Raw genomic sequence first — 19,785 nt, 5'->3', positions numbered from 1 at the left:
ATCATAGTACGTCTGCGACGTCACTAATGACACGTATTCAAAATGGCGGCCGCGGCTATGGTAAGTGGAAAAAAGCGAACTCTGTTTCTCCAAACTACACATTTCCTGGGGTCTTCCCAAGTCATCTCAGACACAGTGCTGTGATTCTGACAGAGTAGATGTCTACTTTAGGCGATAAACATTTTAACGTTGATTGGGTATGAATGTAACAGGAGTTCGCTTCTGTTTGTATGTTGACGATTCTGCTAACTGCCTGCTGGAGTTAGCTAGCTGTCGTTAACGTTACCTAGCTTGGCTGTCAGTGAGCTGTGGCTAGAAAAACGGATTTGTATTAATTTGTCTGATATATAAACTGTGCTGACTGAGCGTGACAAGCCACGTACTCTGTTGTGAGACTGTCATTTGCTGTCCGATAAAGACAAATCAGCTAGTCGAACTTTAGCTAAACATTAGCTGTTAGCTTCTCTGTCAGGCAGCGTCAGTTTGAGGTTGTTTTAAGTTAGTGTGGAAAGATGTCAAGATCACTGCAGCAGATAAGCTACAAAAGACCATTTTAACGTGAACAACTTGTGCTGGTGACTTTACTGTTTGACAAATTAAATGTCGTTTAGGTCAGAAGCCACGCTTGCTAATTTTCTTCATTGCCATAGCCTAACTTAAGTCACAGCGCTGATAACTTGCATGTGCTCCCCTTGTTCATTGTTTTCCGGTATTGGATCACTTAATCATAATTGGGCTTTTTGACAGTGAACAGCAGAAAATGACTGTAATGTCAAAATAAACACATGTATCTTAAAGACAATGTAAATACAAAACATCAGCGGTGCCCTCTTTGTCTTTCAGTTAGATTTTAGCAGAGGCATCTTCGGACAGACTTGACTCTTTTAGAAAAGGCTAATCTGTATCTGCTTTGCACACCAGGACACTGCAGATTCCTTGATTCCTTCAGTCCACAAGTGTCCTTGAGTAAAACACTAAACCCAAAGTTGCTACTTATCTTTTACTCCAGTGCTTTGCATGTTAGCTCTCTGCCATTTGTGTGTGTGGAGGGGTTGAGAGGTTAATTTTATTCCAAACTAGAGTAATTTGGATAAAATCACTATATAAATGCAACTACAACTCCATGTAAATGTTTGATTAGATTAAATTGTGGCCACTCTAGGTCATAAACATTGTTGTCAATCCAATTGTCTGTTGTTAAAGTTTCATTTGAGGTGTTTTTCACTGCTGAGACACCTGAACAACAGTTATATGCACAGTGTCTCTCATCTCCACATGTCCACAGGCTCGTATGACTGATTTTTATCACAGATTTCTTTTCACAGGGACACTCAGTTTTCAACAACAGTCTTTATCTATTTATAAAAAATGCTATACTGGGCACTTGGGAATAATTTCTTCCCCTGATTATTACTTTTCAAATCTTGGATTTGTTTAAAATGCTGCTTTGACGTGATTATGTAGTGATTGTTTATTTGCATTATTTGCATTTGCTTGAAGTTATTCCCCTCCATTACTGTACTAATTGTATGGTGACATGAATTTTGCCTGGTATGTTCCAATATTTAAAAGCACTGATTATATTTCTGGGTAAACTTGTATAGTCAGAGAGACATCCTTAACTGCCAGACTTTGTAAGGCAAGGCAAGTTTATTTGTATAGCACATTTCAACAACTAGGCAATTTAAAGTGCTTTATATAAATTGTATACATAAAATACAATTTTTTTTAAAGAGTAAAATTGAAAAAAAGTTTTTGTTCGATGGGTTATGAACAATCAGGCTTTTCACCTTCTGCTTTTTTTAAAAGGTTTGACTGGTATCTCTCACACCAGTCAAACCTGATCCTCTATATCGTACGATATTTAATTTCTCTTATTCATGATCATCACCGTGAAACCACATTGTTTGCACTACAGTCTTGGTAAAATCAATCAAAACGGTGGAGATAAACCTCCTTAAAAATCTACTCTGCCCTGCTCAGACCTCATGTAATGAATTTTGATGTGGCATTGTGGAGGTAAAAACCTGTTACAGATCACCTTTGACACGTTTTTGTGTAAGCAGTTACGTCATGAAAGGGACATGTGAGGAAGTAGTTTTGGGTTTGTTTGGACTGGAGGAAGGGCTTGAAAATGATTGGATGCACACTCTGCTGTCAGTACACACACCAACTGTCCTTCTCTTTCTCTTCTAACTTGAAGCTCAGCATTGTCTGCACCTCCTTGACAAATGTATAGTTTCTGTAGTTTCTTCTTCAAGTCTTTGGTGTCTCTGTGTGGCTATCACGTTTACAATGTGTTTGTGTTTGTCTTGCATACACGCTCTGTGTTGTAAAACATTTGGTTGTGTCTGTGTTGTAGGAGACATTGTTTTCAAGTATTGAATCACATAATCATAAATAATATGTTTGACTTTGAACAGTAAAAAAATGCGCTGCGATTTCAAAATGAACCCATGTATCTTAAAGACAAAGTAATCACAGAAAATTAGCAAGTACCCACTGCATTTTGATGTGACTTTGACTTACACATAACAAGTAACAAAACTTTTGTTACAATGTGTTTGTCTGGCATACAGTCTGTGTGGTAAAACATTGGGTTGTGTCTGTGTTGCAGGAGACGTGGTGGGCCTTGCTGCTGCTGTCCTTGTTACCTGTGGTCCGGCCCTTCTATGTTCCCGGAGTCGCTCCCCGGGACTTCCATGAAGGTGACACAGTAGATATTAAGGTATGGCTAAATTTAATTTGATCAATACTTCACAGATTTGCACAATTAGCTGACATCGTGAAGGTCCTGGGATGTGAGTCCAATCCCCACACCAAAAACCTGGATGTTAGGATGCTTTCACATCTGTATTTTATTTTATTTGGTCAAGACTAAGGAATAAAATTATGCATTGTTGTCGTTTCTGGTCTGTTTCATGTTTCCATTGACTTAGTGCAAATGTTGTAGTGGTGTTAGCGGGTATGTTTTTACTATTTGTAGTAGCTTGTTTCTTATTTTACCGCTTTAATTGTACTTCATCTTCCACCTTATTTAAGTATACACTCACTTGTTGAATTTGGCTCATTTCCCTTAAGTTCTATTCACAGTCACAGACCTAATGTTCCTCTGCTGCAAACACATCAATGTGCCCCTCTTCTTACCGTCTCTCTCTCCCTGTATGTCTGCTCCAGTGACTTTCTCCATCAGGAGTAGGCTACATTATATAAAGTCATCTGGACATTTCCTCACGCGATTCCATTCGCAGCAACAGCTGCACTGCATGTGGAGGAGGCGTGTTGACAACATAGCCTATCGGAATGAATCCAATGTGGTAGCCGTGGTCTGTGCTTGTAAAATATCCACCGTGTCAGTGACTTGTAACGTAATAACAACTGTTTCTCTGCAAAATGGGTCATCAAATATACCTGAACGGCCGTTAATATACCTGGGCGGCCCGCCCAAGTAAAGTCTGTGTGTGACTGTTGTTCTTTTTACAAGCCAGGTCTTCAGCAGTGTCGACCGGCACTGTGTCTCCCTCCATGTTGTTAGAGAGTTTATGTGCTAGAGGAGCTGCACATAGAGGCAGAGGGAGGGGACGGGGTTTAGCGGTGAGGGACAGAGGGACGGAGACAAGCAAATGCTGGCAGGACTTTACGGAAACATATATTAATTAATTCAACGTTAAACTATATTGGTATAAATTAGGTATTGTCTAATTTTATATTTCTTTTGAAATATTACTTCATAATACCGATATACCGTCCAGCCCTACAGTTGCATCACTATTTTTTTTAGCTATCAGCTTTTCAATTTAGCTTGAGGTTGTTCAAGGCATGTGCTAGTTAACAATAAAATTAATACTGCATTCAAAAATACATCTTTTGAATGAACGTTTCTGCAGTAGCAGAACGGTGTGCATTGCACTCATCTTTGCAGCTGATTTGCTGTTAACAAGGCATATAATTTATCTAGTGACAGAGTAGCTTACGGCCAGTACTGCAACACTACTCCAACCAGCCGGTACTCCAACGGGGCAATCTGACACAATATTTTTATACAAAGAAAGGAATAACTTCATGTAGTACATTCGCCGAATTTACAAGAGGAAAAACTCACAAATCTCTGGGGCGAATTGGCAACCACCTCGAATTACTCATGCGCAGGTTTGGAGGACAGAGATCGCATGTCAATAAGGATAACAAGAATGCATTAAAAATACCAGCTGTAAACACAAAGCAAGATCGGATCATTAATATTCTGATATCGTATCTGGATGCAGATTACATTTTAAACCCAGTTTCACAATAAATGGTGATGTGGGCTCATAACGTAAAGTAACATGGCTTTTAACGTTAAGCTACCTAGCTATCTATCTAGCTTACCGAGACGGGTCTTCATCATCCTGAGACCCAGTGTGCATGAGATGCTCCAACATGTGTGTGTTCCCATGTCAGGATTGTAAATGTTGCAGTGCAGAGTAAAACACTCTCACAAGTTGGAGGTTTTAGGTCGTGAAGGTGTTAAAGTTATCATTGCTGATGTTGCTACTGTTCACCTAACCAGTAAGCGAACGGTGTCGCTAGGGCCTGATGATACCACAAACAAATCAATAATTAAATTTGTTGTCAGCTAATTTCATCATCTGTTTTCGTCGATCACGGCAATTATAACGGGTAACTCCTCCATTGGATAGTTTTAGTGATTGGCATCATCAGTGGTGCTACATGGACCCATGTGGAGAAGACAAATCCTGGAGACTAACGGCAACATTTCACTCACTGATTCATTGAAGAACATACACAGATTAGCACACAAACACATCACGCCTCTGTTTGAACCCCTATTTGACTTTTTCATTGAGATTGAAAACCATCAGACCAAGTTGTTATGAGTATAGTTTTGTAAATGACCATATCTGTGACCCAGTCGGTCAGTCAAATTATTTGTTTTTTCAGGCAGTGAAGCTGACCAGCTCCCGTACCCAGCTTCCTTATGAATACTACTCCCTGCCTTTCTGTAAGCCGGATTCTGTTTTTTACAAGGGAGAGAACCTGGGTAAGTGGACTGCTGCTGACGTGTGTGGAATGTAGAAGTTTCTCTAAATATATTACTTCTTATCGGCATTTTTTTTCAGGAAATAAATGTTTTCTTACATTTAGCTTATTGTCAGTTTTTATTTTTCAAAATGTTTTTATAATGTATTTTTATAATTTTTTTTATAATTCTCTTTTGTAGGTGAGGTTTTACGTGGGGACCGTATTGTGAATACACGTTACAATGTTGAGATGAGCAGGGACAAGAAATGTGAGATGGTGTGCAGCAAGAAAAAGCTCAGCGTGGAAGAGAGCAAGCTGATTGCTGAGCGAATCCAGGAAGAGTATTATGTTCACCTGTGAGCAACCCTACCTCATTGTTGTTACCAGGGGAATCCCCCAGAATGCTAATATTGACCTGCTGCTGGAGGAATACCATGCATTACTTAATTTTTTCTTCTGTGACTCCAGACTCTTAAGTCTAAAGCTAATTGATCACCTCCCTGTGCCTTTCAGTATTGCAGATAACCTGCCAGTTGCCACCAGGTTAGAGTTTTACCCCAACAGAGAGGCAGGAGTGGAGGAGGAGCAGAAGAAGGACATGGTGAGAGATGTCCAGTTTGAGCATGGCTACAGACTGGGCTTTGTCGACAACAACAAGGTAGACATTATATAGTATCGTAAGGTGGTGGTTTTGGTGATATTTTAATGAACATCTGATACAAACTGTGGTCCCCTGCTAAGATTTGCAGAAAACCGTTTTTTTCATAAAATATTTTGAAATTTAAATGTGTAAAACCATGAAACAATGAGTGCTGAAGGGTACTAATTTATGTCTCTCCCTCAGTTTTATCTGCACAACCACCTTTCCTTCATCCTGTACTTCCACAAGGAGAAATTGGAGGAGGGGCAAGTTCACAACTACAGGGTGGTGCGATTTGAGGTTGTACCCCAAAGTGTAAAAGTTGATGGTAGGTGTCAACACACTCTTTTTGAATAGATTGAGGACGTAATTTTTCTGATGTTTGGTGATGAAAAACTATTTGAGTAGAAGACTTACAAGTGTGGCAGTAAAAATTGTTAGCACTTGCTTGTAATATTTACTCTGTCTTTATTTATTCTCAGATCTGAAAGCTGTGGAAAGTGACAAGACTTGCACCTTGCCTGAGGCCAGTGGCTCTGCCCCGCAGGAGATAGACCCAACCAGAGAGAACGAGGTCCTCTTCACCTACTCTGTCCACTGGCAGGTCAGTGACGGCTGCATGGATTCTCAATAGGCGTCTTTCCGTCAACGTTTTTTATGCACTTTTTGAAGTATTGCTTTAGAATAGGTTGATGGAAACGGCAAAATTTGAAAAAAGTTTTTAAGGTCACTTGAGGCGGTCGAAAAAAAGTTATTGCACTAAGTGGGAGATGGAAACACTTTTGCCGAATAAGTTCTGAACGTCTGATCAGCTGTCTACGCTGTCGGCGTCTTGCCGGATGTTCCCCTAATGTGCCGAGACATGGCTGGTAGCAACGTGGCCCGCTTGAAACACCTGAGGACCTCTCTCTATTTTTCTAAGATCAGTGGCCCTCAGGTCTATGCGACTGGTTTTGTTTCTGGTTTGGGACCCATATGTCTTGTTTATTACAGCCATGTGTAACGTCAACTACTGACATAACTACGCTTGCTGAAGCCTGGTTTATTCGCTCCAAACCAGATGATGGAAACACCTATTTTGCACTTACTTTTTTTTTTTTTCTTTTTTGCGACATTTCAAAAGTCCGCTAAAAATTCAAATGACAATCAGATGGAAACATGGCTAATGATTTAAATATCTTGTAACCCGGAGTCAGACCAGTCTGTAACCCTCAATAAATTCCTAAGGATTAATTTTAAATCAAAACATGATGTGTGATTGGCTACTTGTAATGATCTCGGTGCAGGCTGTCTTTTATTCCTGTATGATCCTTTGTGTATTTTGAATTCAGTGTGCTAGAGAACTACAAAGTCAAAACAGTAGAAACTCTGGCTGCAGTTGTTTATTAATTGCCAAGCAACAAGGTCAAATGATCAGTTCTGTAGGATATGTGGTTGAACAAAGCTAGATAAATACAGAGGAAGGACTGCTGAGCCTCATCTCTCGTCTGTGCAGGAGAGCGAGGTGAAATGGGCGTCTCGGTGGGACACGTACCTGACCATGAGCGACGTCCAGATTCACTGGTTCTCCATTGTCAACTCTGTGGTGGTTGTCTTCTTCCTGTCTGGTATGTCCAATTTTTGAGAAAATCCTGCTCATCTTAACGCTCATCTCTAAAATGTCCATACACAACACACACACAGCACACCTAATGTCTTTCACTGACTTTTTGTGAATTAAAACACAGCCTCGGCCTTTGGAAACTTTTAAAGCTTGTGAATGTGATGTAAATCTTTTGAATCTGTATATTATGCCATATATTATAAATAGAATAGATCTATATTCGTGATGACAGCATGTGAAATGTTGTGGTGTCTGTTGTTTATCTGACTGACATCCTTCTCGTTCTGTGCCTTTTCTCTCAGGTATTCTGAGTATGATCATTATCAGGACCTTGAGGAAGGACATTGCTAACTACAACAGAGAGGATGACATAGTAAGAAAATACATACCTGACAAAAGATAGAAAGCATAAAGCAAAGATAATTTGTATAGACAAGAATGAACAAATTTTAAGTAAACTTGATGTTTATTGAATGAGTATGTTCCAGCCACTTGACTACATTTTCTCCTTCCTAACAAGGAGGACACCATGGAGGAGTCAGGATGGAAGAATGTCCACGGTGACGTCTTCAGGCCGCCTCAGTATCCCATGATCCTCAGCTCTCTGCTGGGCTCAGGGATCCAGCTTTTTTGCATGATCCTCATTGTCATCTGTGAGTTTGTTTTCTGTATTGTCAGTTCCCTATAGATCTGGAGAGGACAGGTGGTGCATGTTGCACGGCTGAAGCCCTGTTATCCCACTGGAGAAGAAGGGCCCCTTGGACATTTTTAATGACAGTGTTTCTCCTTAGAACATGGACAACAGCTAGATGTTCTTTGTCTGAAAGAGTGTAAAGGTCTAAAGGTTAACATGAACGCAAACATATTGGATTGCTTTCGATACCAAAATCAAGGTAATCGTTTGATTAAGACGTACCATGGTTCACATTAACCAGACACCAGTTACCTTGTATCATGTGTTGATATGAGTCCACAAGAATGTGTGATTGTCTAAAATCACTTGGTTGTTTTTTTTATTGTTCGTAACATTGATTAACATACACAATTTCTTGGCTGGCGCAGTGACTTCCTGGAGTTGTTGCCACAGTGAGGTTTCCAGGCAACCACAGGAGACTCCCAAGAATTCACTGGCCCAGCCAAGAAATGGTTCCAGCACATAACCCCCTCCAAAACCACATCTTAGCATTTTTACATCTCTGTTGTCATGTTGATTACACAAAGAGAGATATTACATGTTAATACAAAGCTTTGGAAGTGTTGGTATGATGATTTCATAGTCAGGCTAGCGATTTCCCTCAGTTTCCAGTCTTTATGCTAAGCTAAGAGAATCAGGCTAGCTTTATATTTAGTGTACAGTGGTATCAGTCTTCTCATCTAACTCTCTGCATTATTCTCTTTTAAATTGTTTCTTAATTACTGCATAAAACTGGAAATATTCAGGTTGCTTAAATATGTGTAATAGTGTACGATTATCAGTGTAATCTGTGAAACGTTCTAACCACCACGTGTTTCTGTGTGGGTGTTGTAGTTGTTGCCATGTTGGGCATGTTGTCTCCGTCCAGTAGAGGAGCCTTGATGACCACTGCTTGCTTCCTCTTCATGTTCATGGGGTAAGAGCCACATTCTTCTCTCTGATCCTCATCAAGAAAATTCCAAAGATGTGAGGAATTAGGATGTAGCCTAGTGCTACATCTAGTAGTGCATTTCTTTTATTTTACTCTTGCTTTCTCCTGTGCATGTTTCCCCTCCAGTGTATTTGGTGGCTACTTTGCTGGCAGACTGTACCGCACCCTTAAGGGCCATCGGTGGAGAAAAGGTGCATTTTGTGTAAGTCAACAATAAATTACATGCTCAATGTAAAAGAAATAAAATATTGCGCCTCATCACTCCTGAGTAGGAAATGTACTTATTTTGCAATGCTGCATACACAGTGTTTGTTTGGAGTTCTGCAAGCAAGGCTTATGTTGTGTTTGTTTTGTCTCCTCTGTAGACAGCAACTTTGTATCCTGCAGTGGTTTTTGGAATCTGCTTCATCCTCAACTGTTTCATCTGGGGTGAACACTCCTCCGGGGCAGTGAGTATCATGACACAGGATATACACTGAATGTATGTATTCAATATGTAGCAAATTAAGAAACTGGAAGCTAGAAGGCTAATTACTTTATGTAATGGTTGTAGCCGATCACACAAAATCACTTTTAACATGTTAACGTCAGACCATGTTTTGAGAGAGAAATAAATAAAAAATGAAAAAATTCCTCTGCAATAAAACACCATACCCATGCTCATTCCAGGACACTCAGGGGTTTTGCCGCTATGCCCTCCCTTGGTCTGGCTTAAACACACCATATTTATTGAAATGTTCATCTGTGACTGTGACCTGCCAAAACCTAGTGTAACAGAAGCACAAGGTAAACTAGTATCAGTTAGACAGAATATCTAACTTAGGTTTGCTTAAAGGTAGCTAATATTAGCAACCATAATCTACTGGTCATATTAGGCCATGGAAGGCTGTAGCAGGAAAAAATACTGAGTGTATTTAAGTGAGCAATGGTGTGTTTATCAATTTATGAATTCACCTTATCATTTAGGAAAAGAAGAATTAGTTAGTTATTCTCTTAAAAGTTACACTTTTTTTGTGTTTTGTTGAATATCCAAAATCTATCATTTGCATTTGTTTTCAGCAATATATTTACCTGCCATATTGTACAACAATATTTAATTAGCACGTGACTTAGCCAGGTATCACTTGTCAATGTTATTTTTCAATGAAATGGCAACAGAGACCATCCCATCCAATACTCGGTGTCCATGAGTAAATGATCGCAGTGTGTGACAAAAACCCTGACTACTGCATTTGTTGATTTGGACTGTTATAATTTCTATGGATAACCGGTAGAGCTGGCCCGAATGTAATTTTTTGAGCTTCGATAGTAATTAAGAGCGAATAATCGAAGCTTCACCCCCCGCAGCGGCGCTCAGTGGTCCCGTTATGGCGATTGTTTAAACGTGTGTTGATAAGTATGCTGTAATTCCAGGAGCTACAGCTATGTATTTAATAGATAGAAGCAGAACAGCAGAAGAAGAATGCCCGATAGGTTCTGCTGAGTGAGGGGCGATCAGGTGGGGGAGAGAGAACGGCGGCATGGGTGCGCAAGTCTGTGTGCATGTGTGTAAGAGAGAGCGCTCCGTTTATTTATTCTCATAGCTAGGCTAACTGAGTGATAATTACCAAATGTTTGTTTTTAACTTTGTTATGGCAAGGCTAGCAGACCCAAGTGCAGGACTAAGAAAGGGAGAAATATTTATTGCAGGTTAAAAGGATCGGATATTGAGCAGCAGAAGAGCGAGGCAGCGTGAAAATCAATGCGTGCCGAACCGGGTTGGTGGCTGCTGTACAGAGCAGGGGGAACCGTAGCTGAGAGTCCAGAGTGAGAGAGTCTGATCTGAGCAGGTCCAGAGCCGAATCCGGGAATAGTTTAGCCAGGCGTTATTATGCAAAATTCACTTTTAATTTTAATTATAGCGACAAAATGCTCTTCGTCTACAATAAGCCTAATATAATTAGGCTTCTTTAAATGCGTTCATTGTGTTGCTGTTTGTTTCCAGCCTACAGTTTGATACTGATTAATTTTAAAATGTAGGAAATGTGACTGTTTTGATCTGTAATGAAATTAAGCAACTGTAAAATTAATAAACGCCATAACTTTCCACACTACTGCTGTCATCACTCAGTTGAAAGTGCTCCCACACAGCTGAGGGGCTTCATTTCGTTTTCCCTTTGATGTGAACTGGAGTGTTACTTTCACTGCTGCTGGCGGAGGTCAGACGTGCGAAAAAAAACCTCAATAATCGAATCTCATAATTGAAAATCGATTATGTACCCAACGGTCGAATATTTGGGTCCAGCCCTAATAACCGGTTATATGGAGATACATTAGAGGTGCTGGTACATTACACAGGGTTTCAGATTATCAGGACAGTCACATGGATTGTTAAACATTGTTTCTGTCTTCGTGCTCCCTTTTCTCACTACTTCAGGTTCCCTTCACCACCATGCTGGCCCTGCTGTGTATGTGGTTCGGTATCTCCATGCCCTTGGTCTACCTGGGCTACTACTTTGGCTTCCGCAAACAGCCGTATGATAACCCAGTACGCACCAATCAGATCCCTCGGCAGGTCCCAGAGCAGCGCTGGTACATGAACAAGTTTGTAGGGTGAGTGTTTAACCAATCTAACAATCTGCTCTTAATCTTTGGCCAGTTAGAGCTATGGCTGATGGTTAAATAATAGGGTTTGGACCTTTGAGTTGAGGCGTTATTTGCTTGATAAAATGTTTCCTTTTCTTTCCACTAGAATCCTGATGGCTGGGATCCTGCCATTTGGTGCCATGTTCATCGAGCTCTTCTTCATTTTCAGTGTGAGTACAACTGCTCTGCTCTAAATGTATTGAGATCAGTTCATGGCACCTCTTCTCATGACAACATCAAAATGTGTGTGTCACCACCTACAGGCCATCTGGGAGAATCAGTTCTATTACCTCTTTGGCTTCCTGTTCCTGGTCTTCATCATCTTAGTGGTCTCCTGCTCTCAGATCAGCATAGTCATGGTTTATTTCCAGCTGTGTGCAGAGGTAAGTTCAGCCTCCTGTCTGCTGTGCTTGCATGTGTGTAGCTCAGCATTGCCCTTGGTCAAACAGACTCACAATACGTAGTATGTTGTTCCTCTTTAACTACTTTAGTGTAGTTTGGCCATCTATCAGTTTGCAGGCCTGATTAATTAGGGATGTTGATTCTTATGTTTTTCACAGATCAAGTAGTCCTGTAATATAATCGTGTCCAGATTTGAGTAATTTCATCAAGACGTAAAAGCAAAACATGAAATACTTCATTAAAGTAGAACGTACGTCTAACATTTGTGTAGCTTGCTGCTGTCTTTTACTCACACACTCTCCTTTCAGGCTATCGGAGGTGCTCAGAATGATATTCTTTTCTGACTGTTAGCATTTATCAGAAAGTTTCTTTTTTTTTTTTTTTTTAGCTCCTCATCCGTGGCAATTCTTGGCTGCGTTTCTGCTGTGGAAGTTAACAGGAGCTTTTCTTTCCACTGCTGAAGGAAGATTTATATTGTCCATAGCAATAAAACATGTTACATAACCCTTCATAAACTCCTGTAGGTTAAACTGACTTCTTAAACACTTTTAGGGCAGACTAACTGTTAGATTAGACAACGGACACATACAAATCTATTACTTTTACCCACCCCTATATTAATATCTCTGTTGTGGATAAACATCCACAAATCCACTTAACCATGGAAACCGACAACTATCACTGGTTTCTATGATTTCTTTTTTTATGTGCAAACAGCATGTCTATTAGCTAAAAAATGTGACTTTATGTGGTGCAGATTGCCCAAAATGTAAACAATGATGTAAAGGTTAAAACCAGGACTCCATAGCAACATTGAACTTCCTGCTCGCTTGAATTCTAGGAACTGTATTTCCATAAATCAAAACATGTTTACCCAAAATTGAGGTAAGAAAAACAAGTACAACAGGAATTACCAAATCTGTTTTTTGTTTTTTAGACTGAGCAAAAAGCTGAAGTTTCAAAGGGTTAAAAGAGAGAACTAAAAAGACAAAGGATTCTGAAGGAGGATGTACACCTGTCGGATCAGTTTAATAACAAAAGGCATTACTTACAACTTGTAATCCATTGATTGACCATTCAGTTTAACATAGTATATTCAGTGTTTCCAGTGTGACGAAAGTCCTGCAGTATTTTATAAAACAAGTATTGATTGTTCCATTATGGTGAGTTAGAAACACCATAATCCAGCAGTAAACAGCCCCGGGCCCCGTTTCAGAAAGCGGGATTAGTGAAAATTCTGAGTATGTTAAGCCTGAGATGAGGGAAACTCTGGGTTTTCCGTTTCAGAGAGCGAGATCAGATAATCGCTAGATCAGTAACTCCAGCAACTCCTCGGGAGGAGGTTAGGTTCACAAGATAAGTTGGAAAACCGTCAGCTTCTCTCTGACTCCTCATTTCCTCATTCATTCTATCAAAGCACATATCTGGACACATTTACATCTTGTGACATCACAATAATGACTGTTTAATATGCAGGCTAACCTATAAAACTGATCAATGAACAGTAATCTTTCATATTGTAGTCGCACTGATTGGAACATTCATAGTTATGTGTTTTGACAACATTAATAAAATACGAAATGAGCAAGATTATATTAATGTAAAATAGACGTCTAAAACTTTAACCTATTGACACATTTTCCAGTCTGGTAAATGATGAATGAGCAACGCTGTATCGTAGCCTAATAATGTTAACGCATTGATTCTTCTTCCACTCCTGCGTTTTAGAGCCTATCAGGGTCCACGTTGGCAGCATTCATATTTCTAGCTCCAATTAAAATGGAGGCTCTGCCTTTATTTACCCGTTGCCATGGTGAATCGTAGTAGCAGAGCTCCATTGATGATGCCTTTTTTTTTCATCCCCACGCACGCGCTTCAATCAGGCTCAACATACTCAGAACTGATTGAACTTATTCTGATCAGCTGTTCTGGAACCGAAAATTCAGAGTTTCCCACCTCGGCATAAGCTCGGAGTTAAACCTGCTTTCTGAAACAGGGCTCTGCTGTTGCTACCTGATTCATCTATACACACACACACACACTAGACAGCCCAAACCCAGACCAAGTCAAGACCAAGACCAGAGTTTACCGAGACAAGACCAAGACTTTTAGGGGCTGAGAGCAGTCAAGACCAAGACCGAGGGAGGGCGAGACCGAGTCAAGACCAAGACCAGTTCCCTATATTGCATGGCACGCAATTAAATGTGGAACGAGATCTAGGTACTTCACAAATTGATCTGATTGATCCACATTCCCATTAAAACACCCACATACAAACACTAAGAGCATCGCAGGGAGGGGTGACAGAATTAGGGTTATTGGTTGCATTTGAAGCAATATGTTTTGCTTCCAATCAAAGTTACTATGTTAACAAATCAGATAATGCAGGAGCAATTTATTGATATTCCCAAAGTTATGGTCTTGCCTGGTCTTGAAATAAAATCCAGAGTCCTCAAAGACCAAAACGAGACCGAGTGCAAATGCGGTTGAGTCCGAGACGAGACCAAGACTATCAAAAAGTGGTCTTAAGACCAAAACCGGTCTCGAGTACTACAACATTAACACACACATTATGCTGTGTTTTCTCTGCTTCTCCTCTCTGTCAGGACTACCGGTGGTGGTGGAGGACTTTCCTGGTTTCAGGAGGCTCAGCGTTCTACGTTCTCATTTATGCCGTCTTCTATTTTGTCAACAAGGTAAACGCCCCGAGGCAGTTTGAGACATTTCAGATATGCACAACAAAGATTCAAGCTCACTGAATGGAAAAAATTAGGATCTGTGATATCAGGTTATTTAGATTTAGGTCTGAGACTTTAAATATTTGACAAAAAAACCTGCCTTGTGCCTGAAAGATGAGGCAATTTAACTGGCAGGATGAAAATCTGCTATCAAGTTGCATATACATAAAACACTTTTAACCTGGCACAAGTCGGAATTGAATGCTCTTAGATTAACTTGAAAGCTGCAACAGCACATACCATGCATACTGTTTGCCTTGTGCTGTTTTGCACAAAGAAAATGAAGTTAATTAGCAAGCCACAAAACACAGAATAAGTCAACATTAAGTTTTTAAAGAGATGCTTCTCATTGCAGGTCAGTTTATAGAACGTTTTTTTAGGATTTCCTGAGAAGTGGGGGTGAGCGCCCCTTGTGATCCCCTCAAAACAAGTTTTATGACTGACATATGGTTTTTCCTTAAAAAAGTTACCATGTCCCTTGTTTATTTTTAATTTATGAATATGCAAAGATTTTGTAATATTTTTATATTTAGAAGTAAGAAAAGAAAACAAATGTGGACAAATGGAGGGGTGAGTGTTCACTGATGGTGCATTCATGTGGTATCGGAATAATCTGAAGCTTTTTTCCCCTCCTTAAATCTTTATTGCAAAAAGAAAAAGAAATTGTACGTGGGACATGAAGAAGCATACAGAACTGTGATTCTGCACAGTGAAGCTCAAACATCAAACTGAAGTAACAGAAAGCAAAACACTGTAACAGGACAGGGTCTTGCTTTTAGAGGCAAAATAGGATTTAAAATCCGTCACTGGCGAAGCCTGTGATAGAACAGAACTTTCCTCATATCATTACTTTGCAATGAACCACTGTTCTCAGCAGTGACACCCCCCATCTCGCGCACCATTTCTTTAAAAATGTTATACATGAATAAAACCGTAACAGAGACATCTTTCTGAATAACAACAATCCATTACTTTGATGAAGCCAGCTATGAAATGTATTCCATGACTCTACCAGTGAACATTTCAAACATCTTCGCCTTTTGTTTTTTTTTTCTCAAATTCGTCTCTTGAAGTCCAACAGCTTTATGGAAGTGAATACTACGAGTACCCCTTTAAAAGAAGCAACAAATGGGATGGGAAATGGACAGCATATTGGCATATCGACATTAATTCCTCCTCTCTCTGCTTCTCCCCAGCTGGATATTGTGGAGTTCATCCCCTCCCTCTTGTATTTCGGCTATACGGCCCTGATGGTCCTGTCGTTCTGGCTGCTAACAGGCACGATTGGCTTCTACGCAGCCTACATGTTCATCAGGAAAATCTACGCTGCGGTCAAGATCGACTGAGTCGTCACTGTCGCTGCTGTTCTCGTTGTTATTGGTTTGTTTTTGTTTTGGGGTTCTTTTTGTTCACATTCTGTTTTTTAATGTATATATTTTTTATTCTTCATGTCCAACAAGCACTGACTTGTGTGTTGAGGGAACGAGAGGGTGGCTTTTACGGCGCAACAGCCCCACCCACTGGCCTCATGCGGAAGAACAGCAAGGTGCCAGAGCTAAACCAGCTGTTTCTCCCTTTCCTTCTCCCCCTCGCGTCTGTCCCCCCCTCCTTTTTCCAGGACAGACGCCCAGAGGGAATTCCCCTCTGATGGGACAGTTAATGTCTTCTGCTGTTTCACCTTTCACACACAACACAGTGGGCCAAAGCTTGTCAAACGATGGTTTCTGCACATTTTCGTTTTGTCTTTTCATTTGTGTTATGAGTCTAACTTAACTAGGTTTTTATTTTTGTCATCGCAGGATTTATCTCTGTCTTAATTTCTTTCAGTCGTCTTCTGGGAAGTTGTTTTCATCTGATTTCCTTACATAAATTCTGTCTTTACTCTTTCCATTGTCTGTTTTCAAATGTGACTTTGGTTTCATTTCAGAGACTTTGGAGATCAGGGAATGAGTCTAAATGTGGTTACGGTGTTAACTTTGTTGTGATGAACCGATGGATGGAAATTATGCTGGGAAGTTCTACATTGTAACAGAAGAAAGGTTAAATTAAATGTTCTATTATTTTTTACTCCAGTTTCCATGTCCTGGTGTGACCATGTTAACCACAACTGTAATCAAAATATTAGCTTCTCCTTCCAAAACAATGGCTCTCATATTAATGTCAAAATATTGGTTCATTTGCTCTAAATGATACAGAACAGCCCTAAATGGGACTATGAACCCGATGCCCTAAAGTAATGGACTGAAGCCACTGCAGATGGAGAAAAGGAAAGGCTACAGTCAACACAGAAATGACAAGGCGGAGCAACCTTGTGTATTTGGAAGTCTACAACACAAATTTGTGTTTGAAGCTTTTCCAGCAGAAACGTACAAAAAAAGTTTTTCCGCACATTAACCATGCCGTCAGTGTAGCCTTAGCAGTGCCGGATCCCTGCTGAACTATGCAGTACTGGAAAGAGAGTGCAAAATTGCTGTTTGTTTCAAAGGACCATTTTTGTTGAGAAATGTATGATACATTTTTGTGTATAATATAAAAAAAAAAGATTTTTGAAAGCCAGCAAGATCACCTCTGTGTTTCTACCAGTAGTGGTAGATATCATTTTGACAGTGCTTGGGTGTCATGGAATGAAGAGCATTGAAATGTAATCCGCAGTGTTCTTATGAGATCTGTACAGTCGATGTTTTTGTGTAGACTGATACACTTACTCTTGAATAACAGCTCACGTTTTTCCCTTTCTTTTTAATGACATTTTTAGGCTTACAAAAGTGTGGTTCTATTTGTGTTTCATCCAATGTTTTTGCTAAAAAAGGCATTTTGAACCTGATTAAAAATATTGCTTGACAAGCAACTGAAGCTAAGTGCGTCCCATAGACAACCAATGTATTTTACTGTAGCTAAATTACACAATATATATTAATTAAATGGCACAATAATCATAACATTAAAGCTGCCTGCCTCGGTCAGTCCAAAATCTGTCCCAGCCAACTGTTTCCCATCTTGATGCTGAGCTAACCAGTTGCTGGAGGTAGCTTCATATTTAGTGTCCATCTAACTCTCAGCAAGAGAGCAGTTGAGCGCATTTCCCAAAGTGACAAACTATTCCTTTAAAGGCAAGACATACAGATTGACCCTGACCCTGTTCTATATGTATGCTTCCCTGTGAAAGATATGTCCAGCAGAACACTGGTATATAGTTTCAGTAAAGTTAATGGTGGATGGTAGGGGTCAGATTTCAGCCCTAAGAGAATACTCTGAATACAAACAAGCAGCACAGACCTGAAAAGCTACATTTTCATTATGCATCATGTGCTCCTTCTAGACAAATAACTTTTAGGATGAATGGAAACTAAACTCATGGCATGCAGGCGGCACTTTGAGTCATCTGGGTAAATATTTATTGGATATCACAGTTACAATATGATTACCATCAAATTCTAGTGAAGAACTGATGTGCTTCACTTGATTGGTTTTTAATGGTTGGCGTTTTTTGCACAGAAGTGAAGGTGATGTGTTAGTGCAGGGCTGTACAGAGGAGGGACAGGTGCCTAGATCAACCATCATTCTCCTGGTGCAAAACGAATGAATGACTTGTCCTCCTGTGCCCTCTCCTTCCTTCATTATAATCAAGCCAACCCAACACTTGTTAAGCTATGAATGATCTGCTTGAGGAGCGAGTTACCCCTGCTACTTGCCACACGACAGGACTGCTCTGTTAAGCTCCAGACATTGCTGCCATTCAAATGAGTGTACTCATGTGCTGACCATTACTTTTTCATTTATTTCCACTCGAACAGACACTCAGATACCATCTCCTATTTACTGTACCACACTCTGCTCCCTGTATTATGTCAAAGAGTTCCTGAGTTGTGACACTCGGCTGCTGTCTTATGTAAGGACAGACAGACACTCCTCTGTGACTGTTGAAGTGCACATGCCAGGGGAGATTTTTTACAGCTAGACTTTTAAGAGGCCTGTGTCACACGTGCGTATGTATGATCGAGGGGTTTACAATGTAAATAAAAGAAAACAGCTTTGTATTTGTTGCGTTTTGCTGTTTGTGGCGCTCTCTGTAATGATCCTGTCATCGTTTTAGCCAAAAGCATGATGCTCATGATGACTTTCAACGGAACTTGTTTCTGTTAGTTTTCTCTTTTACAGAATGTCCAATTACAAAATGTACAGTGACAAAACAATAAAGTTAATGACAAGTTGAATATGAAAATCAGCTTCTATTGTGTTTTTAAAAAAATATTCTCAAGGAGGCACTACACTGATTTTTCAAATGTAGTGAGTTACAGATTACATCAGGGTTATCTCAGTTTGGGCTTGGAGACTTCAGCCATAGTGGCTGCATGGTTCTGGCAATGGTAAATGGACTTGTTTAGCACCTTTCTAGTCTTCCAACCACTCAAAGTGCTTTACACTACATGTCGCATTCAGACTTAAAGTTACGTTCACACACTTAGCAGAGTAAATATTTGGGGTTCAGTATGCCCAAGGACAAGCAGACTGGGGATCGAACCGCCAATCTTCCAACCCGTTCGTCCTCCTGAGCCACAGCCCCTACTGTCAGCCTATCAATTGATGAGTCGGTCAGTCCACCACTTTGGTCCAGACTGAAATATCTCAAAAGCTATTTTATGAATTGCCATAAAATTGTGGTATTCATGTTCTCCACAGAGGACTCTTTCCTCCAACACCATCATGACATGGTTGACATTTGTAGTTTGGAGTGAAATTTTTGGACAAACTACTGCTAACATGCAAAACTAAGACAGTGAATAGGGATACCTGCTAAACACCCCCATGTGGGCATGTCATCATGCTGATATTAGCATTTAGCGCAAAGCACTATTGTGCCTCAGTAGAGCCTTGCAGAGATGCTAGCGTAGCTGTAGACTCTGAACTTGCTGAACTGTGTGTACCTTTATTTAAATGTTTCTGTGCTGGATGTACAGCATCCTTTGGAGGCTGGCCATCAATGTGTCTTGCTCTGATTTTATAACTGATCAAGATTCCGCCATCTTGTAGAGTAAACTGTATAGGCTTTGTTTTTTACACATTCTAAATCATCCTGATGAAGGGCTGTGCCAAAACGTGTTGATGGAATAAAGAACATTCTTGTAGCCT

At 40.2% G+C, this 19,785-nt stretch overlaps 1 protein-coding gene across 1 annotated transcript; it reads left to right on the top strand.

Annotated features, from left to right (window-relative positions):
- The first annotated feature begins 2 nt into the window (after positions 1-2).
- tm9sf4 (transmembrane 9 superfamily protein member 4) lies at positions 3-18,877 on the top strand. The gene is made up of 18 exons (XM_038723094.1): positions 3-60; positions 2,618-2,728; positions 4,942-5,041; positions 5,222-5,378; positions 5,536-5,680; positions 5,867-5,990; positions 6,145-6,266; positions 7,158-7,269; positions 7,568-7,638; positions 7,786-7,918; positions 8,794-8,875; positions 9,017-9,092; positions 9,256-9,339; positions 11,307-11,482; positions 11,622-11,685; positions 11,779-11,898; positions 14,524-14,613; positions 15,852-18,877. Exons 1-18 carry the CDS (start codon positions 43-45, stop codon positions 15,999-16,001), a joined length of 1,935 nt encoding a protein of 644 aa, XP_038579022.1. The 5' UTR covers positions 3-42; the 3' UTR covers positions 16,002-18,877.
- The last annotated feature ends 908 nt before the right edge of the window (positions 18,878-19,785 follow it).

This window comes from Micropterus salmoides, unplaced genomic scaffold, assembly GCF_014851395.1.
Source record: "Micropterus salmoides isolate LMB-PRFRI ecotype aquatic unplaced genomic scaffold, ASM1485139v1 Ms_hic_scaffold_16, whole genome shotgun sequence".
NCBI lineage: Eukaryota > Metazoa > Chordata > Actinopteri > Centrarchiformes > Centrarchidae > Micropterus > Micropterus salmoides.
The sequence above is the reverse complement of the archived record's forward strand: the minus strand, read 5'-3'. Positions and strand labels throughout refer to the sequence as shown.

Bases quoted from the DNA above. Each gene is read 5' to 3' on its own strand.
- tm9sf4 (XM_038723094.1), top strand. The intron at 8,876-9,016 runs GTAAGAGCCACA...TTTCCCCTCCAG, and splicing joins TTCCTCTTCATGTTCATGGG to TGTATTTGGTGGCTACTTTG. The intron at 11,686-11,778 runs GTGAGTACAACT...CACCACCTACAG, and splicing joins AGCTCTTCTTCATTTTCAGT to GCCATCTGGGAGAATCAGTT.